This window comes from Pinus tabuliformis, chromosome 8, assembly GCF_031772625.1.
Source record: "Pinus tabuliformis cultivar Carrire ecotype Pingquan chromosome 8, CPIR1, whole genome shotgun sequence".
Classification (NCBI taxonomy): domain Eukaryota; kingdom Viridiplantae; phylum Streptophyta; class Pinopsida; order Pinales; family Pinaceae; genus Pinus; species Pinus tabuliformis.
The window spans coordinates 1335215544-1335242284 of NC_142294.1; the positions used below are offsets into that span (position 1 = coordinate 1335215544).

The window sequence follows — 26741 nt, forward strand, 5'->3', positions numbered from 1 at the left end:
CCGAAGGGACTAATATTTTAAGCCCAACATTGGTAAACCCTAATATAAATATTACAAACACTAAAATAAACATGGTTTATTTTCATAGTCACACAATTATTATCACAACGCGACATTCAACCATGGTTGGCTATGATTGACAATGGTTGACCATGATTGATATTATAAACCTAAGGGAATAATAAACCCAAAGGATTGATAATATAAATTGAAGGGAATAATAAACCCAAGGGATTAATACTAAAATAAAGATGGTTGAATTAATAAACCCTAAGAATTAATATTTTAAACTCAAAGGATTAGTAAACCAAAGGGATTATTAATATTATAAACCCTAGGAACTAATAAACTCAATTGTTCAATATTATAAACCCAAGGAATTAGTGAGCCCAAGGGATAAATATTAAAAACCTAAGGGATCAAGAAGCGCAAGTGATCAATATTACAAACACAAGAGATTAATAAAGCTTACCATGATTGATATTATAAACCCAAGTTAATAATAAACCTAAGGGATTAATACTAAAACCCCAAGGGATTATGAACCCAAGGCAATAATATTAAACCCAATACACTAATATTATAAACCCAACATTGGTAAACCCTAATATAAATATTACAAACTCTAAAATAAACATGGTTTATTTTCATGGTGAGACAATCTTTGTCACAATGCGACATTCAACCATGGCTGGCCATGGTTGGATATGATTGGCAATGGCTGATCATGATTGATATTATAAACCTAAGGGAAAAATAAACCCAAGGGATTGATATTATAAACCCAAATTAATAATAAACCTAAGGGATTAATACTAAAACCCCAAGGGATTATGAACCCAAGGGAGTAATATTAAACTCAAGGGACTAATATTATAAACCCAACATATATAAACCCTAAGATAAATATTATAAACACTAAAATAAACATGATTGACCATCGTTGATATTCATATTGAGACAATCCTTATCACAATTCCATATTGGACCATGGTTGACTTCATAACAAACCATGGTTGGCCAGGGAATAATACACCCAAGCAATTCATATTATAAACACAAAGGAACAATAAACCCAAGGGATTTATACTAAAACTTGAGGATTAATATTAAAGCCAATAATAAAAACCCTAATATCATAATCCCAATATTAAACTCTAAAATAATAAATCTAATATTAAACATAATATTTAGAAACCTAATATTTGAAACCCTAATATAAATATTACAAACTCTAAAATAAACATGGTTTATTTTCATGGTGAGACAATCCTTGTCACAATGCGACATTCAACCATGGCTGGCCATGGTTGGATATGATTGGAAATGGTTGATCATGATTGATATTATAAACCTAAGGGAAAAATAAACCCAAGGGATTGATATTATAAACCCAAAGGAATAATAAACCCAAGGGATTAATACTAAATCCCCAAGGCATTATGAACCCAAGGGAATAATATTAAACCCAAGGGACTAATATTATAAACTCAACATATATAAACCATAAGATAAATATTATAAACGCTAAAATAAACATGATTGACCATCATTGATTTTCATATTGAGACAACCCTTATCACAATTCCATATTGGACCATGGTTGACTTCATAACAAACCATGGTTGGTCGGGCAATAATACACCCAAGAAATTGATATTATAAACCCAAAGGAACAAGAAACCCAAGGGATTTATACTAAAACCCAGGATTAATATTAAACCCAATAATAAAAACCCTAATGTTATAATCCCAATATTAAACTCTAAAATAATAAATCTAATATTGAACACAATATTAGAAACCTAATATTTGAAACCATAATATCAAACCCCATTTTTCTAATGTCACATTACAACATTGAATATCACATTATTATTGGATTGATTATCACATTGAGACAATGTTTGCGACAATGCAATGCTTGACAAATTTTCAGACAAATGTGACATCCGACCATTGTTGACCATGATTGACTATGGTTGATGACGACTAACAATGGTTTAACATCTAGGCTAAACTTCAACTTATGCTCGAGATATAGCCATCCATACACTGATAAGGGATGTGTGGATTCTCAAGAAGAGAGGATCCGAGGTGGATTACCATTGGCTCCCATTTCACTCGTCGTTACTACAGGAATCACTTTTGCTTTCTATTCCTCTGGCTACTAAGATGTTTCAGTTCACCATGTTGTCTCTTGCCTGCCCATGGATTCAGCAGCAGTGAAAAAGGTTAACCTATCATTGTTTACAATAGTTGACCATGGTTTATTTTCATATTAAGACAATCTTCCTCTAGGAATATGAACCCTTAAATTAATAAACCCAAGGGATTGATATTATAAACCCAAGGGATTAATATTAAAACCCCAAGGGATTATAAACTCAACAGAATAATATTAAACCCAAGGGATTAATATTATAAACCCAAGGTATATAGACACTAAAATAAATATTATAAACGGCATGGTTAATTGTCGTTTACCATGGTTGATTTTCATATTGAGCTAATCTTTGCCACAATGCGACGTTGGATCATCATTGTCCATGGTTGATCATGGTTGGCTTTCATATTGATACAATATTTGTCATAATGTGATGTTGCACCATCGTTGACCATGGTAGACCATGGTTGGTTATTTTACAACACTTGACCATGGTCCATTTCCATATTAAGACAATCTTTGTCTAGGAATATGAACCCTTAAATTAATAAACCCAAGGGATTGATATTATAAACCCAAGGGATTAATATTAAAACCCCAAGGCAATAATATTAAACCCAATGGATTAATATTATAAACCAAAGGTATATAGACACTATGATAAATATTATAAAAAACATGGTTAATTGTCGTTTACCATGGTTGATTTTCACATTGAGCTAATCTTTGCCACAATGGGACGTTGGACCATCATTGTCCATGTATGATCATGGTTGGTTTTCATATTGAGACAATCATTGTCATAATGTGACGTTGCACCATGGTTGACCATGATAGACCATGGTTGATTTTCATATTCAGACAAATATTTCTCACAATGAGAAATATCGTCTCAATATAATAAACCCAAGCAATTAATGAACCTAAGCGATTAATAAACCTAAGAGATTAATAAGAATAAGATATTTTCTCAATATCATAAACCCAAGCAATTAATCATCCTAAGGGATTGATAAACATAAGAGATTAATAAAGCCAAGGTATTAGTATTATAAACCTAGGGGATTAATAAACCCAAGGAATTGATATAAATAGTAGGATTAATATTACAAACCCTATGATTAATATTAAACCCAATAATAAAAACCCTATTATTCGAATCCCAATATTAAACTCTAAAATTATAAATCTAATATTAAACACAATATTAGAAACCTAATATTAAACCACAATTTTCTAATGTCACATTACAACATTGAATAAATTTCAATGAAATATAACATTGCAACAAACATTATTAGATTTATTATCACATTGAAACAATGTTTGTCACAATGCAATGCTTGAGAAAATTTCAGATGAATGTGACATTCGACCATGATTGACCATGAGTGACCACGATTGACGATGATTCACAATGGTTTACCATTGTTGACAACAAGTAACCATGGTTCACTTTCATATTAAGACAATATTTGTCTAGGAATACGAAGCCTTAAATTAATAAACCCAAGGGATTGATATTATAAACCAAACGGGTTAATACTAAAACCCCAACGGATTATAAATCCAAGGGAATAATATTAAACCCAAGGGATTAATATTATAAAACCAAGGAATATAAGCACTAAGATAAATATTATAAACACTAAAATAAACATGGTTAACTATAGCTTACCATGGTTGATTTTCATATTGAGCTAATCTTTGCCACAATGCAACATTGGTCCATCATTGACCATGGTTGACCATGGTTGGTTTCCATATTGAGACAATCTTTGTGAAAATGTGATGTTGGACCATGGTTGACCATAGTTGATTTTTATATTTACACAATCTTTCTCACAATGACGCATTGGACCATGGTTGACCATCGTTGACAATGATTATAAACCCAAGGATTTTTATCAAACACTATGATTAATATTATAAACCCTATGAATAATATTATAACCTAGAAATATGAACCCATGGATTAATAAGCCCAAGGTATTAATATTATAAACCGAAGGTAAATAAACCCTAAAATAAATATTATAAACCCTCAAAAAAACATGGTTGACTAAGGTTTACCAAGGTTGATTTTCATATTGAGACAATCTTTGTCACAATGCAACGTTGGACGATGATTGATTTTGATATTGTCACAATGTGACATAGGATGATGCCTAACCATGATTTACCATGGTCTATGATGATTAACAATGGTTTACCATTGTTGACAATGGTTAACGATGATTAACAATGGTTCATTTTCTTATTGAGACAATCTTTGTCACAATGTGACATTGGACCATGGTTGACTAAGGTTTACCATGATTATAATCCCAAGGGATTTATTAAACCTAAGGATTAATATTATAAACCCTATGAATAAGCCCAATGGGTTACCAATGTTGACCATGGTTGAATATGGTTGACCATGGTTGATTTTTATATTGAGACAATATTTGTCATAATGTGATGTTGGACTACGGTTGAAAATGATTATAAACCCAAGGGATTTATATTAAACCCTATGTATAATATTATAAACCCTATGAATAATATTATACCCTATGTATATGAACCATTAGATTAATAAACCCAATATATGTATATTATAAACCCAAGGGAATAATAAACCCAAGGTGTTAATACTAAAATCCCAAAGGATTACAAAACCAAGTGAAAAATATTAAACCGAAGGAATTAATATTATAAACCCAAGGTAAATAAACCCTAACATAAATATCATCGTTGACCATGGTTGATTTTTATATTGAGACAATATTTTTCACAATGTGATGATGCAACATGGTTGACCATAGATATTATATCCAAGGGATTAATATTATAATCTCAAGGTATACAAACTCTAAAATAAATATTACAAACCCTAAAATAAACATGGTTGAATAAAATAAATATGGTTGACTATGGTTGAATATGGTTGACCATGGTTGACTATTGTTTGGAGATTTATGAGATTTAAATTAAACCGAAGTATTAATATTATGAACCATATGAATAATAGTACACCCTATGAATATGAACCCTTAGATTAATAAACATAAGGTATTGATATTAGAAACCCACACGAATAATAAACCCAACGGATCAATACTAAACACCCAAGGTAATAATATTACAGAGAAGGCATAAATATAATAAACCGAAGATATATAAACCCTAAGATAAATATTGTAAACCCTAAAATTTTCATGGTTGACCATGATTGGTTTACATATTGAGACAATCTTTGTCACAATGTGGCATTGCAACATGGTTGACCATGGTGACAATGATTTATTTTCATATGCACATAATCTTTTGTCACAATGCAATGTTGGACCATGGTTGATTTTCATATTGAGAAAATATTTGTCACAATGTTATGTTGGACCATGATTATAAACCTAGGGTATTTATATCAGACCTAAGAATTAATATTGGACCCAAGGATTAATTCTGAAACCCCAAAATTTTATATACTCAATGGAATAATATTCGACCCAAGGGATTACTATTATAAACATAAGTTATATAAACCCCACAATAAATATTATAAACACTCAAATAAACATGGTTCACTATGGTTGACCATGGTTGACTATGGTTGATTATGGTTGACAGTAATATTAAACCCCAAGGGATGAATATTATCAACCCAATTTAATTAATGAAATTCATGGAATTGATATTAAACCTAAGAATTAATATTATGAACCCTATGAATAATAGTACACGCTAGGAATATGAACATTTAGATTAATAAACCCAATGGAATTATATTATAAACCCATGGGAATAATAAACCTAAGGGATCAATACTAAAAACCCAAGGGAATAATATTACAACCAAGGGATAAATATTGTAAATCTAAGGTATATAAAGATTATGATATATTTTGTAAACCATAAAATTATCATGGTTGACCATGGTAGATTTTCATATTGAGACAATATTTCTCACAATGCAATGTTGCAACATGGTTGACCATGTATATTAGACCGAAGGGATTAATAGTATAAACCTAAGGTATATAAGACCTAAAATATATATTATAAACCCTAAAATAAACATGGTTGACTAAAATAAATATGGTTGGGAGTAATATTAAACCCAAGGGATGAATATTATCAACCCAATTTAATTAATTAAATCAATGAGATTTATATTAAACCCAAGTATAAATATTATGAACCATATGAATAATAGTACAACAGAGGAATATGGACCCTTAGATTAATAAACCCAAAGTATTTATATTGTAAACCCATGGGAATTAAACCCTAAAATTATGATGGTTGACCATGGTTGATTTTCATATTGAGACAATATTTGTCACAATGCGACGTTGCAACATGGTTGACCAATGATATTATATCCAAGGGATTAATATAATAAAATAAAGGTACACAAACCCTAAAATAAACATGGTTGACTAAAATAAATATGGTTTACTATAGTTGACTATCGTTGACTATTGTTTGGAGTAATATTAAACCAAAGGGATGAATATTATCAATCCAATTTAATTAACTAAATCCACAGGATTTATAGTGAACCCAAGGGTTAATATTATTAACCCTATGAATAATAGTACACCCTAGGAATATGAACCCTTAGATTAATAAACCTGAGGGATCAATACTAAAAACCCAAGGTAATGATATTGCACACGAGGGATAAATAACATAAGATATATAAACCCTAATATAAATATTTTAAACCGTAAAATTATCATGGTTAACCATGGTTGACCATGCTTCATTTTCATATTGGGACAATCTTTGGCACAATGTGATGTCAGACTATGGTTGACCATGGTAGACCATGGTTGATTTTCATATTGAGACAGTCTTTGTTACAATGTGACATTGGACCATGGTTGACCATGATTATAAACCCAAGAGATTTATATTAAACACTAGTATTAATATTATAAACCCTATGAATAATATTATACCGAAGGAATACAAACCCTTACATTAATAAACATAAGGGAATAATTCTAAAACCCCAATGTGTTATAAACCCAAGGGAATAATACTAAACCCAAGGGATTGATATTATAAAACTATGGTATATAAATCCTAAAATAAAAATTTATAAACCCCAAAATAAACCTAGTTCACTAAAATAAATATGGTTGACTACGGGTTGACCACAATTTTAGAACATTGCTTATGGTGACTATGGAATTAATAAACCGAAGAGATTAAATCCTTGGATTTATTAATCACTTAGGTATATTATATTAATCAGATAAGAGATGTTATTAAACATGATTAATATTGTATTAACGATGTTAATAGTTTTTTTAATTAAGAATATTGTTTCCAAATTCATTATGATTAATGGTATCTTTTATTTAAATATCTTTTAGAATATATTATTTATTTATAATAACAATTATTATAATGTTATAATAACTAATATTTAAAATGTTACTTTTTTTTAATATTTAATAACCTAAAATTGTAAATGGTGGAGATCACATATGAGTTTTTTTATCCTATTTATGAATTCTTCATTGCAATTTATATATAAAGCTACTAGGACATTGGATTTAGTTTTAATATTCAATCATAGGATTAATATTATAAACATTATGAACAATATTATACACTAGGAATACAAACCCTTATATTAATAAACCTAAGGGATTGATATTATAAACCCAAGGGAATAATAAAACTAAGGGAATAATTTGAAACCCCAATGTGTTATCAACCCAAGGGAATAATATTAAATGCAAGGGATTTATATTATAAAAATAAGGTATATATATTCTAAAATAAAAATTATAAACCCTAAAATAAACCTAGTTCACTAAAATAAATATGGTTGACTATGGGTTGACCACGATTTTAGAACATTGATTATGGTGACTATGGAATTAATAAACCTAAGAGATTAAATCCTTGAATTTATTAATCACTTAGGTTTATAATATCAATCAAATAAAAGATGTTATTAAACATGATTAATATTGTATTAACGATGTTATTAATAGTTTTTAATTAATAATATTATTTTCAAATTGATTATTATTAATGATCATTTTTATTTATATATTTTTAAAATATATTATATTTATTTATAATAATAACTATTATAAATTTATAATAACTAATACTTAAAATATTATTTTTAATATTTATAATAGCTAATATTTAAAGTGCTATTTTTTAATATTTATAATAACTAGTATTTAGAATGTTATTTTTAATATTTATAATAACTAACATTAAAAATATTAATTTTTTTAAATATTTAATAACCTAAAATTTTAAAGGGTAGAGATGACATATGAGTTTTTTATTCTATTTATGAATTTTTCATTGAAATTTATATATAAAACCACTAGTACATTGGATTTAGTTTTAATATTAAACAGTGGAAATACAAACTCAAAGGATTGATATTATAAAACTAAGATATATAAATCCTAAAATAAAAACTATAAACTCTAAAATAAACTTAGTTTACTAAAATAAATATTGTTGACTATAGGTTGACCACAATTTTAAAACATTGATTATGATGACTATGGAATTAATAAACCTAAGAGATTAAATCCTTAGATTTATTAATCGCTTAAATATATAATATTAATCAAAGAAACAATGTTGTTAAACATGATTAATATTGTATTAACAATATTATTAATATTTTTTAATTAATAATATTGTTTTCAAATTTATTATTATTAATGATAAATTTTATATGTATATATTTTTAAAATATATTATTTATTTATAATAATAACAATTGTAAATTTATAATAAGTAATACTTAATTTTCAATATTTATAATAACTAATATTTAAAATGTTAATTTTTAATATTTAATATTAATCAAATAAAAAATGTTATTAAATATGATTAATATTGTATTAATGATGTTATTAATATTTTTTAATTAATAATATGGTTTTCAAATTCATTATTATTAATAATAATTTTTATTTATATATTTTTATTTATAATAATAAAAATATAAATTTATAATAACTCATATTTAAAATTTTAATTTTTAATATTTATAATACTAACCTTTTAAATATTTATAATAACTAATGTTAATTTTTTAAAATATTTAATAACTTCACATTGTAAATGGTGGAGATCACATATGCTAATGATATGTTAGAGCATCTAGGCTTTCCTTTAATTTAGTTAAAGCTAATGTTTTTCCTATAGAAAATATTTTCATATTTACTATTCATATGTTATTGTGAAATGTCTAGAACTTTCCCTTAATTCAGAGTTAAGGTTTTTTTTATAGAAAATATTTTCATATTTATTATTCATATACTATTGTGAGATGTCTGGAAACTTTGTTATGTGTTGTAAATAAATAGTTGTTTCAACATGTTGTAAATGCGAAAGAACATGATGCATTATATCCATATCAATAGCATGGGGTTTAACCATTTTGGTATTTTCTAAGCATTTAGTTTATCATAAAATTGTAATTTTCTTTGTAATTCAAATTAAAAATATGGAATTGGCGCAACGAGTTTCTGTAAAATGAAAGGATGGGATGATTTAAATCCAAATGCCAGAGTAAATTATAAAACACGTTCACTTGCTATAGATTTATAAATTTTTAATTGTTATAGAATTTTCAAAGAGCATATGGATTGTATGGCTAATTTGGTTGGGAAGCTTCAAAGTTTCTCGCGGATTATGTACACTCTAAAGGAATCAAATTTGGAATATATTTTGTTGCTAGATCATGTAAATCAGATATTAGATAAATTAAAACCATCCTTTAGATATCAAAAATCTGTTTCATTCTGGTTTTATCTTTGCATTCAAATTAATTTTGTGTGTGGAAGTTTGGCATGCTTTTTATGCATGCAAAAAAAACCATAGGAGGTTCCCTTGGTTATCACGAACACGATGCCTTTATAGATTATCTAGTCTATGCAACATTGGTGTGGAACTTTGATGGAAAATTAGGGATACCCAAAAATGAGCAAAACCCTTAGTAACAATATAAAAAAAAAAAAAATAATGAATCCATACAGGTGAGGATAGTTTTAGGTAGAGGAGGAATGACCTGTTGTAGAGTTTTATGAACCCAACGTTTCGGACTACCAAGTGAGTCCATCATCACGGGAGAATGCATCAATAGATATTCTTAAAATCATAATGATGTATCCAAGAGCTAAAATTAGGGAACATCATTATGATTTTAAGAATATCTATTGACGCATTCTCCCCTGATGATGGACTCACTTGGTAGTCCGAAACATTGGGTTCATAAAACTCTACAACAGGTCATTCCTCCTCTACCTAAAAATATAAAAAATTATCGAACCATTCCTGGTTGGTTTTGTTGGGTTTGTTTCTCTGTATCTTCACTATGAAAAACTCTGCATTCAATATGAATGCTTGCGAGAGAAAGTGATAAAGTTGAGAACAGATGGTGTTAACAAAGTTGAGAGCATTTGAGGATCTGTATGCAAAGTTTGGTTAAAATATAATGAGTTTGTGAAACTAATTGTTGTGTTATTCACCAGCTAACCATGGAGCCCCATCTTGAAGTATTCCAATGCTCCCCTCAATAAACCATTTTCCTTCTATATGCAAAGTGGCACATGCAATTATCTCATCATTTAATCATGAAACGTTTGAATGTTGGCATTCTATTCCACTATTCGAACAAAGAACTCCAAACAAACTCCTTCAATTCAATAATTCAAATCGAATAGGTGTTTGCTAAATGGATGGGACCTTGTGGAAGTCTATTGGCTTTTAGAGTGTGGTCTGATATGGCATGACAAGTTCAAGCCTAGTATTCATGCTCCTTTTTTCCTTTTCGGACATTTCCAACAAGCTCAGTATTGTTTTGGCCAAGGAGGGGGAGGAGTAAGTATGTAAAAAAAAAAATGGTTTAGGTGAAGAAACAAAAGCAATTAGATCCTAATTAATTTTTACGTTGTATTAATTTATCTTAGCAGAGAAATAATAGTCATTATTATTTTCAACACATACCTAATTAAAAATGGTACTATGTAACTATTAAATTAGAAAAAAAATATATGATAAATACAAAGAAAAAAATAGATTAAAGATTAAATATCATTAATATACTCCAACACGATCATTTTGATCTTCATATAAGTGTTCACATAGGATATATAGGTTGGTTTGGATATCTCTCAACTGATCTGGAATCCAGCTAAGAAAGAAAATAAAGTTGAATTATGGGACCAAGAGAAAAGGTAGGGCCTTGCACAATTTCTCCCTCGATTTCAATGCCACCTTGCTCGTCACCACTGCACTCACCTGCCCTCTCCACATAAGCTCTTTGATGCCCTTGTGGCCACCTCCTCTACAGGGATGACTGCGTTGATGGATCATCCATGCTTGAAGCAACAAGCACGAAACTTGTACACCAACATAATTGCCTCTATTGATGGAATTTCTCTGACACCAGAAATTCCATTCCTTGAGCTTAACACCCACCCAAGCTAAAGGAGAAGTGTCTAGTGAGTTGTTAATGTTGAAAATAGATAGAACTCGAAGAAACTAGTGCCCTTAAAGAGCTCACCACCAATGAAGTGGTAGCATAACCAAAAAAACCAACATCGAAAGTCACTTCATCTTGTTTCTTTCCAAAATAGATAATGGAATAGGAAGAGCCCAAGACCCAAGAAATTCAAATTCACTAAGGAAAGATAAAATTAGCATGGGGAATGCAAACCTCGCCACCCTATCTATGCATGAAATAATGGAGCCGTTCACACACACAATCCTCCCATGCACTAACCTGAGTGTCAAGCACTTCAGAGCTATAAACTTCCAGCACTTCACAAGAAAAACTCCAAACTGAACCCAAGATGATAGGGTTACCTTGATAAAGGCTTCAAGGATGAAATGTTGAGGCCACAGTTCTGGTAGCCAACTGATTACACCATAAATGGTCTCGAGGCTGAAAAGCAGAAATAGTCCATGACACGACCCGGATAGTGGATCCCATATAATTACTTGAATTATGCGCGCTCTCAATTCTGACTTGAACTACCCACCTTCTCCAATGTCACGACCCTCTTTCGGCACATGAGCAGAGCGCTCCTGGCAATCCGAGCAAGAAATTCTTTCTGAGGCATAGTTTTTCATCTTCTAATTGGTGCTTCGTTTCCCACACCCAAGGTGTAAATTAGTCACTAAAATTAAAACTAAAATTAAATACAATAGAAGATATAGAATAAAAACATATTATATATAATTAAGTTGGTTAGCATCCAATGTTTGCGAAATCATGAAAAGCTTAGAATATAGTAAGAGATTAATACTATCACCTTTCATTAGTGAGAGTGGATCTCGTGATCTTATTCCCTATGGTGTAGGTTTCCTTATATATTAGAATTACAAAATAACAATAAAAAGTTTAAAAAATTTATTATAATTACGAAGGCTGTTATGTACAATTTAACTAAACCTAATATCCCAACACAAGACAATATATGACTAAGTATATAAAAGATGGCTTGTCCCTCCTTGGCCAAAGCAACACGGTGCTTTTTGGAAACATCTGAGAAAGAAGACAGTAACATGAATACTCAAGTTGAAATTTTCATGTCATATGAGAGCACACTCTAAAAGCCAATCAACTCCTACAAGGTCCCATCCATTTAGCAAACACAGAATTATTGAATTGAAGTAGTGGATTTGGTGTACTTTGTTCCACTAGTGGAGGAGAATGCCAACGCCAAGCTTTTTATGATAAGTGATGGGATAACTATGTGGATTTGGAGTACTTTGTTCTACTAGTGGAGGAGAATGCCAATCGTAAAGCGTTTCATGATTAAATGATGGGATAACTGCATCTGCCAGGTTGCGCATATAGAAGGAAAATTGTCGCTCTATATTGTTTCATATACTTTTTATTGATTTTTTTAATATCATTTTTGTTATCCTTATACGTGGAGATAAATGAGAGACACAGTAAAATTTTAATCATCCTTTGGTAAAAAATTAATTTAAATAGGGTTTAAACAACTGATTTAGATATGCAAGGAAGTTATGGTTTTTAATTTCATTCATTGATGGAGTGGCAACAACGAGAATATGCTAACATCTTTTAGTTTAGACTGTTAGATGAAAAAGATTAATTAGAAAAACGATTAAAATGGCCAATTCCAATAAGAGGGACACCTATCGGCGTAATAAAATCAAATTAATTAGAAGTGGCAGACATTGCACATTGATACTATTAAGACACACATATTAAGATTGCATTGTGGTGATATCTAGAATCATCATAAAATCCAAGTATAATTTGGTTAGGATATTGAGAGGGAACTATTTTCATCTATTGTCGTTGTGCCTAGAACTTGTCATATCCAAAATGTTTAGAGTTGTAATATATGTGTTGCATTTCACTTGGAATGGACTGAATTGGAATTGCATAATAGAGTCTGGGTAGACATGGTAGGCCTAATGTTGCAATATTTTCATCGACATTTGATAGGATGTATTCTATAAAATCTACTATGGTTGCATTTTGATAAAAATAAAAATGTATTGGGAATTACATCAATTTTGTCCTAAAACAAATTTGGTTTTAAGCTTTGAAATGATAGGCGGTGTAATCCATAAAATCTGTTGTGGTTGCATTTTGGAAGGAATAAAAATGTATTGGAAATTTCATCATTTTTTTCCTAAAACAATTTGATTATATGCTTTGAAATGATATGGGAATATCTCAGACAATCTATTATGGAGAAGAGGCACAGGAATTTGAGGGCCTTTCTGAATGTCATAGAAGAAGGTTTTCCAAGGAGTCCTATGGATAAGGACTTGGCGATGGAAAATGTGAATCATAGAAAATGGAATTGGAGAGGCTTAAACATTTGTAACTAGAAGCCCATTAATGGCAGAGCAAAGCTAGAAATCATGAAGCGATGGTGACAGCATTAAAATTAATCTTCAGCGGGAAGTGGTGCAAAGCAAGGAGCAAACCATAAAAGGATGTGGTGATAATGAGGCAAATGATGTAGAACAGCTCATTTAAATCCCAATGAAGAGGTTAGTTATGCTAAACCACTTAGAAGTAGCAAGGATCATAGAGGCCAAATAATTTGTAAGATCAGTCGAAATATTGTTGTTTCAATTATGTTTTTGCCATATAGACACTTGTGTATATGTAGGGACCGTGAAATGGCATTGGATACATGTCAGGTTGGCCATGGTATAAAGAATACAAACTGTAAAAGCCTATATCATGAGCTATTCTTTTTAGATTGCGTGTTTTTCTCCACTTAAAAAATGCATAATCATATTATGCTAAAGACAAGTGCGAAAGTAGTATATTATTACTACTTTCGGGAAAGGCTATATTATTACAGTGACATATAACACAAGCAGACTATATTATTACTGTGACATATGTTTATGTTGGAATGCGAGTACATTTGAGTTACTTATTAGTCCTTGCCTACGACAAAGAAGGGATTATAACGATTGATAGACTGTTCATCAATATTAAATCTATTTGACTTATCAGTGTGTTTAATTTTTAGCCAATGTTTTAATAAAAATGTTTTGGCGAATTTTTTATTATCTAAAGTTACAACTTGGACGTCTTATTGCTCGTGATAATGTATGATTTTTGTGATACATGATTTTTTTAGGATAAATTGTTTGGAAGGTTTTGAATTTTAATTAGACACAGTTTAATGCTAGTATGGTTTCAACATTAATTTAAAAACATTTAATGTTAACCTACATATTTTCCATTTTGCTAATCACAATCCAAAGAGTGTACTGCAAAGTGTGTGGTGTAACTTGCTATTAGCATGTCGGCCATTTGTCAGGTTTCTCGTAGTTGCTAGAAGTTGCTAAACCTAAGATGCTATAACAATGGCCTATTGGGAGAAGGAGTTTACAACCTATCCAAAGAAGGGTTCAATGAGATAAATATATGGTTCAGTAAGTGATTTCTGTACTGGGAAAGAACCATACATATTGCAGGATGCCCATCCCTATTCATCCCTACTTTAGGAAACGCTACCCCATCCTTGTTTTAGGAACAACTACCCTATCTCATTGCAGAGTTTACCAGTTTCCTTTGAGGAGCTTCAAAAGTAGATGGACTAGACAAGGAGATAAATCTTCAAATAACATTACTGAAGAGCTTTAATCAACCAATACAGACAGGCTTTAATCAAGCAATGCAGACATTTATATATTGTGAGTACTTTTAATAGCCTAACTGTAAATAACAATTTTTAGATTTTAAAAACTTCAATATGAGAAGTTATTTTACATTTTAAAAACTTCGATATGAGAAATTAACTTGTACAACAGGTGACAATTTTCACATTTTAAAATAACAGTGTTTACATTTTAAAAATAAATTATTTGGTAGGGAATTTAGATTTGTACCATTACAACTTTCTATGCCAAAGGTCATCAATTAACTTGTAAAATAAATAACAATTTTTACATTATAAAATAACAATTTTTACATTTTAAAATAAATTACTTGGTAGAGATCTGCACAAACGACTATCTGCAGAAAATATTTGTTATTGAAACATTTCCTAATACTCACTACTCATAACAGAAACACCCATCGATCCTGTTGCTACCAAAACGAAGAGTGAAGTGATTATACTGATGCAACGTAGGTTGCATGCTATCAACTCTGAGTAGAAAGGGGCAAGTGGTGCATACATGCCCAACCTCCCTACCTAAATATTTTTTTAATTTTTTTATTTTATTTCAATTATTTATATTTTTATATATTTATTATTTTATTTAGATAAATATGTAAATAAAATCAAATTTAAATTTATTTAAAATATAATAAAATAATGCATGCTTAGCGGTTGCATGCAGGGCACATTGCGAGGGTCGAGTGACTCAGTCCCTCTGTGTGTGGTCGATCGACAATCCCTCACCTTCTTAAGTAAGAACTTCCATCGTTGACCTATCTCTTAAAAAAAATGTATATTCATTTAATTTGCAGTAGTCTAAAAATATTTTTTTTGCTTTGAGAGTTATGGAAATTTAAGTCATATTTTGAAAAAAAATTGAAAAGCCATTTTTTAAATATAAATAAAGCTATCAAAATTCATAATTTTAGGTGTTATAGATGTTTTTCATAGTGCTGAATCTAAAATTCATAATTTTAAGTATGTTTTTGAGGGTGGTGAATCCATTTTCATAATTTTAAGTGCTGTACATGTTTTTTTCATGGTGCTGAATCCAAAATTCATAATTTTAAGTGCTCTAGATGTTTTTGATGGTGCTGAATCCATTCCACCATAAAAAACATGATTCCAACATTTCTACAAGATTTTTTGAAATTTTTTTACCTTGATTCCAGTCACTTTTAAGACAATTCAATTCCTTGACCTCCATAGATGACTCCATTTCATTTTATCAATGATTAGATTCAGATTAGCTCCTTTTCCCTCGACCATAAATATTCCTCAGGCTCCCACCTCTCCTTCTTCTTCAATAAAAATAAAAATCTTTCAGGATAGCAAGTATTGTCCAGAATCTCTTCGAGATTTAAACCCATAGCTGATAATAGAACTGGAATAGATATTTTTTGTTTTCTGCTTACACAAGCCCATATCCTTTCTCCCACATGGATCTCTCATTTAGATCTTCTTCCCCAATCTGAAATCAGAGTGCCAGTATAAATATAATTAATTCTATTATGGTCTAATTCCGAACGGTAATAAATACCATGACTTATTAATATTTGATTAACTACGACTCTGTAAATCCCATTTACTACAAATATTTCCAGTAAATCTATTTCATTTTATCAACGATTAGATTCACGATTTCCTCCAGTCACGCTTTTCAAAATCATAATTTTACGAGCAGGAGCTCTAGATCAACAGATAGGACATATGTAAATAGATAGATAGATAGGAAATCTGTAAATAGAATAGATAGATAGAACATTTCTAAATAGATAGATAGGAGATCTATCTCCCAATTAATTCTGACATCTGGATAACTTTATTTTTCTTTTTATTCCCAGATTCCTCTTTCCCTGACGGCTACCTTTCATTCTTTCGATCATAGCCGATTTGGCTGATCGAACCATTGTTATCCGGGAAATTTTTATTTCATAAATAATAGAAAAGTAAATACTACCTGACATGCAAGGCAAATAGTTTCACCTTCTGAATGACAACAAGCGAATCGAGATAACAACCCGAAAAAAAAACGAAAGCTATTTGCCTTATATGTCAGGCAGTATTTACTTTTCTATGATCTATACAATACAATAAGAGTTTCCTTGCTACCTGTACGTAGATGTGTAAATGCCAAAGGCAGGCGATGCTGCCGATCCAGTACGTAGATGTGTAAATGCCAAAGGCAGGCGATGGTGCCGATCCAGATAGGGAGTTATCTACTCGATTACGACTGCCGGTACTCCATTATAACCGAACATATCCACTTTATGTTAGATGGGTCGTCGAATTTCCCACTAAACAGGACGAATAGGTTCTGCCTTCTAGATGGAAACAAGTAGAAAAGGCTCCCACAGAACTATCAACAGATCTTATACCCACCATGCCTACTCATACCAGCATCTCTGTGGAAATAGAATGGGGAAACCCTTTCATATCAATCCTATTTTAAGCCTTCACAAAAAGATCAATTGCTAAGAGAACAAAAAGAGGCCTAAATCTACGTTTGTATTTCCATCTTTGCCATATCTCTGAGGTCATAACCAATGTAAGCTATTTGTTTGTTTCCACGATTATGCGGTGAACAAACTCTATAAAATTCCAAGGCCCAACTCAGACGTAAAAACATTGATTTTTCAGCACAGTTGTAGCTCCAAATGGAGCTTGTGCACCGTCTCCTGCAACTAATTCTCTAATGGCAAATTGATACCATTTGTTTTGCTCTGTAAAAGTATTACGTTTAAGTATTTCATAAAAACTTAACCATAATGTAAACAACATCACAGAACAGGCAATACGGCAGGGACTGCCGCTACGCAGTTGCCTTGTTTTTTTTATTGTGTTTTGTCAATTCTTTCAAGTTTCCATACCAGGGATAGAAATAAAAAAGTACTTTAAAGACCGAAATAAGAAAATATATTAAAATAACATGGGAAAACCGTAAAAATAAGGTTTAAGGGTTTTAAAAATTGTAATATACAGTGACAGAGTTAAAAAAATAAATTTGTTGGGGTTTTTGAAGTGTTTTTTAAGATTACCAAGTAAAACCCCGCATCCGAATCTTTTTTTAAACGAAGTATTTAACAAATCTGATGACATACCATTTCTATATTTGTTATTCTGACATTGAGACCAAACCACAGAGGCAAATTCCACCGGATTTTCGTCGTAACCTAAGCGGCAGCCGTTTAGTTGAATGTCTCCGGAAGTGCCGTTGCATATCTGAACAAGCGTGGTCTTCGCCGTAGATGCGCACCGATGAGACTCACAGTGCTCTAGAATTGCTAAGCACTGGACAAAACCATAAACAGTACTATTGGAACCCTCGTCACCAAACCTGGAAGTATTGTATGCGCTGTAATAAGCACTCTTCACAAGTCTTTCCATAACCTTGTTTAGATTACGTTGGAAGGCGCTACCGTTTCTATATTCGCTGTGATTCCCACAATGATACAAAACCATATTAGTGTACGGCTCAGCCACTGAGAGAGGCATATGCACAGCCACACAGAGAACAAGTAACAGGCTCATCCTCGCGGCCATTGCCCCGACTGCATGAACGTTCTTTTCTTTTTCCATCTGCATTCAGAAAAGAGAAAAAATTGTATTCTGCTAAGTTGAGCTCCTCCTCAACCCAAGGTCATCATTAAAGAGTGAATCCAAAACCCCTTTAGTTTCGAGGTTTCATCCCATTTCCCCTTTCTACCGGGGCTTACCCCTACGGAACGCTCGACCCCGGGCCGCCATCGATTTATGGCTCACCTTCCCACTATTTACCCATCCACCCAATTTATTTACCCACCCACTTCAATCCCCGGGTCCGGAGGGCCCTTACTTCTTCATAAGAGTCATTCACTATTCATATGGTGAAGATGGGTTAGCACACTCGACTGTCTAGGAGAGGGATTTATCGCTCACCTTCCCCAAAGAAGTGAAAGACTCCACTAAGGTTACGAAGTCGAGGTCTCAAAAGCATTCCTCCAACATAACATTACTAATGAATTCCTTCCTTTTAGTGCAACCCATGGCTTCTATTTATAAATGAAATGGTGTTTAGAAGCCTCACACTTGCAATTTGTTTAAGTACTGAGGAGATCGGGATTGGGATAAAAGGAGGGGGAAGAAAGAAGATAGAAGATATAGGGAAGAGAATTGACCATCCCATAGGCCAGGTTATTATATGTGCCGTGTCATCCATAATCGGGGGAGCAAAGCGAGCAGTTCTCGGCTAATCGATCGTCGAGCGTGCTTACGCACCCTTACCATATGAATAGTGAATGACCCCTATGAAGAAGTAATGGCCCTCACCCATATGATGAGTAAGAGTGAAGTCAACATTGGAAATGACAACCTATGCACTAAACTCATAGCCCAGAGTCACGGAATCCACATATTTTAATAATTAAAAAAAAACTTTTCAAATCAAAAAGGCAAAAATTCAAGAAGCATCCATCTAATCACAAGTAATTTTAGAGTCTTCAAATGACTTTGCAATTCACAAATGGCGAAAATTCAAAAGACATCCATCTAGTAGTTTTAAAGTCCTAAAATTATCCATACAATCACAAAATGTACAATCTTAATGTCTTATATGATATTCTTATCATATTTTTTCTTAGTTTATGATAAATCAATGTTCTATATTTTTTTTTATATTTTTATATTTTTTAAGTTGAAGGTAAATTAATGGTTTTATATGATATTTTTTAATCTAGATTGGTATGTTTTTAATTGAGATTTCCATGATTAAGTTATTTAAAAAATATTCAAAATATAAATCAATATAGATCTATTTTAAGTACCTACTATATTTGCTAGTAAATATATGAAAATAACAATCCATGCACTAAACTTATAAGCCAGAGTCACCAAGTCCATATATTTTAATAAATACAAATAATTTTTCAAATCACAAATGGCCAGAATGTAAGAAGCATCCATCTAATCACATCCATCTAATCACAAATAATTTTAGAGTCCTAAAATGACTTTGCAACCCACAAATGGCTAGAATTCAAAAACAACCATCTAATCACAAGTAGTTTTAAAATCCTAAAATCATCCATATAATCACAAAAGGTACTAAAAGCATCCATCTTAATGTCTTATATGATATTCTTTTTTAGTTGAGGTCAAATCAATGTTCCCACATGATTATGATATTTTTTTTTATATTTTTTTAAGTTGAGGTTAAATTAATGGTTTTATATGATAAATTTTTAATTGAGATTGGTATGTTTTTAATTGAGATTTTAATGATTAAGTTATTTAAAGAAGATAGAAAATATGGATCAGTATAGATCTATGTGACTTTAAAAAATTTAGAATGTGGATAAAGAAGTAAGTAGAAAAACATATAATATTAAGGAATTTCACCTCATATGGAAGCATGATGCTAAAGAGTATTTGACATCTTCAACCAAAGGAAAAACTAATATTTTAATTGCACAACTAGTTCCCATTATCTAAGATGTGAAACTAGCAAATAAATGGTCCCTAAAGAAAATTGAAAAAAAAAAGAACTTGGATATTTTTTGCAGCAAAACGATGGTAGAAACATAATAACATTTTATCAAAAAATGTGTAGTATATAAAAATATTCATCCTTAATTTAATAACAACCTAAAAGTGAACAATCCCAACAAACTTTAAAAAAAACAAGACTTCACCAAACAACAAGTTTCTTACTCAAAATTTATAACAAGAAAAGCAATATGGAAATAACAAGAGAAACAATGCTTGATTTTAGACTTTTGTGATCCATACTAATTTTGATAAATTATTTCGGATTAATCACACCATGAGTTTGTGGTTAATCATGAGGACAAAGGTGAAAAAATCAGTAAATCATAATGTTTAAATCGCAAGGATCCGTTAAAAAATAGTTGAATAAATTTATTATTATTTTGTTATGTTTTATTTTAAATTATAAATGTTTTTAATTAAAATAATAATGAATTCAAAATTAGTTAAATTAATTTAATAATATAATAAGAATTGAATACTTGTAAATATATAATTAAAATAAGTTTAATATGGTTATTATTAAAAATGAATAATATTCAACAATTATATTTAAATATTATTATATAAAAAGAATGAATAATATTTTAATAGGGAGGTCAAAGAGGATATAAATTGCAATATAAAAATAAAAATAATCAATTATTAATTAGAAAAATATAAAAATTATGAAAAGAGGGCGGGATCCAACTTCTACTTAACTTCCAACTATCGTCCCTCTTAAGATTAATAGAACATTTTTCAATTTCAATGGCTTCTCGAAGCTTACATTTTTCAATTTTCTACTTAACTTCCAACCATATTTCCTTTTTTAATATTAATAGAACATTTTTCAATTTCAATGGCTTCTCGAAGCTTACATTTTTCAATTTCAATGACTTCTGGAAGCTTTCTATGATGGAAGTGATTAATCTTGGGGATTACCATGGTGATTGGATTTCACTGCATGTTCACCTAAAGCCGAGGAACGAGAGCGGTTGTGCTTAATATCTGCTGCATGTTCTTGGATTCTTTGGTTAATGGAGCGACCAGTTTTCCCAATGTGGGATTCCCCAATGTAGGGAATCCCACGAGAACATGGGATGGAGTACACCCCTTTCATGTCTTTAGGATTTAACTGGTTTTTGACCATCTAACCATATTAAACTTATTTTTAATTATATATTTACAAATATTCAATTCTTATTATATTATTAAATTAATCTAATTAATTTTAAATTCAATATTATTTTAATTAAAAATATTAATAAATTAAAATAAAACATAACAAAATAATAATAAATGTATTCAACTATTTTTTAAAACTAATTCATAACAGCGATTTAGTAATGGTTAACTCTATAACAAATGCATTTTTGCTATTTAAACATTTTAACTAACTAATTTTTCCATCACATTAGATGGTTCAAAAAATCTAACAAAAATTTATAATGTGATTAATCCAAAAAAGATTATCGCAAGAAAAACAATATAAAAAAATAATATGAATAAAATTAAGTCGGTGAAAGTGCGAAGTCTCATGAATGCAATTAAAAAAACAATAATTCATTTAAAAAACAATTTAATCATATTCTTAGATTATATACTCCATGTCCACCACCATGACCCCGAGGATCGGTCAATAACGCGACGTCCAGCTAGAGGAAATGAAAATAAAGTCATGAAAGTGATATTGAAGAATCTTCAATTTTACCTAAAATTAAATAGAGAAATAATAACATTAACCAGCAAAACAAAACATTCAATATCAGGCTAGAGGAAATGACAATAAAGTTATGAAAGTGATATTGAAGAATCTTCAATTTTACCTAAAATTAAGTAGAGAAATAATAACATTAACGAACAAAACAAAATATTCAAAATCAGGCTAGAGGAAATGACAATAAAGTCATGAAAGTGATATTGAAGAATCTTCAATTTTACTTAAAATTAAGTAGAGAAATAATAACACTAACGAACCAAACAAAACATTCAAAATCACGCTAAAAGAAATGATAATCAAATTATGTTGAACAAAACCCTTATCATATAGGCACAAATCCAAATCATACTCTCCTAAAAACAAAATATCTCAAATCCAAATCATACTTTCCTAAAAACCAAATATTGAAAAAAAAAAAAAAAAAAAAAAAAAAATTATAAGAATTTTTTTTATATACATCAGATTACATATTTGAATCCACCAAATTTATAGCAATAAATGTGCAGTGATAATCCTCCAAATTTATAGCAATAAATGTGCAGTGATAAGTATGCTTATTGAGTCATTAAGCAAATATGAAATAAAAATTGAATCCGATCCATATCCTTGAACAATGGCACATCCCTAAAACCAGATTGTTAAGCCACATCAATTGCATGCGCAGATATAAAGTTGTTTAAATTGTATTAACCAAAGTCGTTTCATGGGCACCACTCGACCCATGAATTTTCCCACCGTTGTCGTTTTATTATCATTTTTTAATAGTCGAAGCAGTGGCGGGGACACGTATTTGGTATTTTTTAACAGTCAAAGCAGTGTGAGGGACAGGTATTTGGCCATCAAGTTAGCCATGGTGGCGTTTCAATTAAAATTTTCTATTGAGAGCAGGAAAATAATACAGTTCTTGGATTAATCTGGGCGCTCCATGGGGTTACTGGACTATATTCTGCCAACACTCAATCCTATTTATCCATTCAAAAAATTAAAATCAACTAACCTCCATCCAGAAGTTGAAATAGGGATGTTTATGGATATAATTAATTTTTCTAATTTTAACTTTTGAAGTATATTTTTTAAAGTCAAATTTTGTAGGGAATTATTAAAAATATAAATTTGAATATGAAACCTATATAATTTAAATGTTCAAAAATTATATAAGATATTAAATTTATTTATACATTAAAAAATATATTTTAAATATTCAAAAATCAAAATTTAATTAAAAATTATACTATTGTATTCTTACAAAAAAATCATAATTTAAAATAGATAAAGAAGATCACTCTTATGTTTTAAAACAACTTTATAAAATATTAAATTTTTTCATAATCTTATGAGATTCAAATCCATTACTTAATCAAAGTTAGGAAAAGTGAATAAAAAAATATGTCAAACTGAGAAAAAAATACTATCTCCACATTATTTCAAATGACAAGAAATAAGTGCTTTATTGAAGTGCTTTGTGGGTTGGCATTGTCTTTTCATTGATTCAATAATCAATGTAATATCTACTATTTATTTTTTAAATCACGTTGGATTGGTAGTTATTTAGGCTAGGCCTAGGATCAAACCTTTGAATTGCCGCTATACCACCAAGAGTATATATGATCTACGTGTAAGACAAATATACTAGGAATATATGACTTAGCAAGAACATCCTATATTGACTAAGAACATAATACTCACTAGGGCCACTTATTCCTTTAGCCACCTATTCCTCGAACATCATCATAACAGGCTTAACATGTCATTTCGGGGAATCGAGCTCAGGTGGAGAATGTGTTAAAAACCCATCTTAAACACTTGGTTTACCCTTACTTGACGATTAATGTAATATCTATTATTAACAATCACTTAATGAAAGTGAAAGGTCAATAGCTTCTACGGTAACTAGCGGGTTTAATTACTCCCTTAAGACATGTTAGCCTCTCTCGCAAAAATTTAAACAAGTTGAGAATCTCGATGAGTAATTCCTCTAAGCCCAAAGGGGATATCTTGATATTGAGGTGAATAAAAACAGTTGTTGTGATTCAATCTTAGGTCTTACCCAATCATTTTTAATTATGTAGTTATAATATGTACAAGAAAGATTTGTAGATTTGTGAATAAAATATATCAATATAATTGATGGGTCCAGCCCACCCTTGTCACACCACACAAGGTTATTAATGTGTGAATTAAGGGAATTTAATGATGGCAGGTAGATTAGGTGTAAGGATGATTCATCCAGCGGTTGATTGGAATGATTTTGATTTGGTTTTTGGAGTCTGCACTTGTAATTGGTACCTTATGCCTTTGTTGTTGGACAAGTGTCCACCCTTGGGATTGTCGACCCTACCTCGGTATGGGTGATCAAACCGTAGCGTAAATCATTAGCATGCACATTCGTTCAATCTGTAAGCTCTGTGTTCTTAGTAAGCCAGGGTTGTTTCTGTGCAAGGTTTCTGCTATTATGTGCTCTGGTTCGGTGTTTGACCTGAAAGTTTTCGTCCTTCGTTCGATATGAAGTGTTGTTACCACTGTAAATTTGGTCTTGCTACTTTACCTGCACTTGTTTTGGTATATTATTATGTATTTGTAGTTTGCTGGTTAATGTAACTCTGTGCCTTCTTTGTATGCGGTGCCAATGTTGGTGGTTTGTCTGGTTGATGTGATTATTTCCGGCTTGAACCTTTCTAGGTGACAATTACTGAATTTCTGGTCGTCTTTCCTTAGGTTCGAATAGGATGTGGTTGCAGTTCTCTTCGGTTCCTTCAACGTTGCAAGGGTAAGCTCTCTGGTTCTATGCTGTCAGTAGTTCCTCTTTTCCCTTAGTCGACTAATGTCTTTGTTTCTTCGCGAGCAGGGTAACCTTAATGAACTGCCATGACCGCAACTTGCCTCTGTTAGGTAAATATCGGAACCAGGTTTATTATTCCATTTGTTATCGCATTACTTTACCGTTCAGTTCCCACGAAGTTTGTTGAATGGCTGTCGTTGCAGGTATGATGACCTGGAGGACTTCGGAACCCGGCTGTTCAAAACTCCGGCTAGACCCGGGTAGTGTCATTCTTTGTTCTTCTTGTTATTTGCATTCAACGCCTTAAGTTTGGGGTTATTGTAATTCCTGTTTCCAAACTCTATTGAACCGTCGACTGTGTGAAGTCTCAGCCGTTGGCTTGCACAATCGTTCTTGTTATTTGATAGCTGTAGGTTGGCCTTAGGGTTTCTAGGCCCGCACAGTATATTATCCCGAACTTGTAATATGTTTTAGCATGGACTGTATAATTATTTGAACAGGGTTTTGGAACAATGTATGATTGAATAGAGATTTTTATCGTGCTTATTTTATAAATGAAATTATGAATTTTGTTCTTCAGGCATACCTATGTACTCTGCTTGGTTCCCTGTTTGTCAATGCTTACACCTTGTTTGTATATTTGATGCTCGAGATATTCGATTTGTCCTGGATTCTTCGGCGTTCATATGCTTGTTGTATCAGGGTTCGTGGGTCTTGTCTCTGCAACACATTCTTGGATTGTATTTGCAACTTATCTGGTTTCGTATGCTCGCTTGGACCAATATAATTCGAAGTACATGTATGTAAATATACTTATAGGATATAATAAAGACCAGACTTGTATTGTGAATGGAAATCAATAGAATGTCATATAAATAATTAAACAGTTACAGGACGCTAGAGAGAAATGTCTGTGTGCCCAGAGATATATTTCATTAGCTTCCAAAAAGTCGAACCGCACAATAGTATTATGTTCCCCTTTTAAAATGATTGTCAGGAACTGTTTGTATGGAACTATTTCTTTTCCAACTGTTGTTGGTTACATTTTGTTGGTTACATGTATTTAGTTCCAGGAACTGTTATTGTCTTACAGTATTATTATGAAAATAAAACTAGTTGTTTATAACAATTATCCTAATTAATTCTTGACCTTCCTACGTACTGGTTTTTTATTAAATTAAACAACATAAACAAATAAAAGTAAAAAAAACAACCACATTGTTCACTTAGCAAATTCCTCCTCTGTCCTCTTTAGAGACCAAACAACCTCTTCTTTCGTCTTGACCCCTCAACTAGATGCTCCTGCATCAGGCTCTCGGGGTAAGAAAAAGTCATGGCTTCGTTCCATGATCTCCTCCACAGAATAACCAGCCTTATGTATTTGTGTCGCGTCGAGCCACGAAC

General features: G+C 31.0%; 1 protein-coding gene across 2 annotated transcripts in view; it reads right to left on the minus strand.

Annotated features, from left to right (window-relative positions):
- LOC149240398 (plasmodesmata-located protein 7-like) overlaps nt 1-18991 on the minus strand; it is a 43240-nt gene extending 24249 nt beyond the window's left edge. For both annotated transcript variants that reach the window (XM_089367294.1, XM_089367293.1), the window contains exon 1: nt 18435-18991. In XM_089367294.1, the coding sequence (XP_089223420.1) occupies nt 18435-18918 (484 nt within the window). In that variant the 5' untranslated portion in view covers nt 18919-18991. The remainder of the gene's footprint in view (nt 1-18434) is intronic.
- Nucleotides 18992-26741: the final 7750 nt, after the last annotated feature.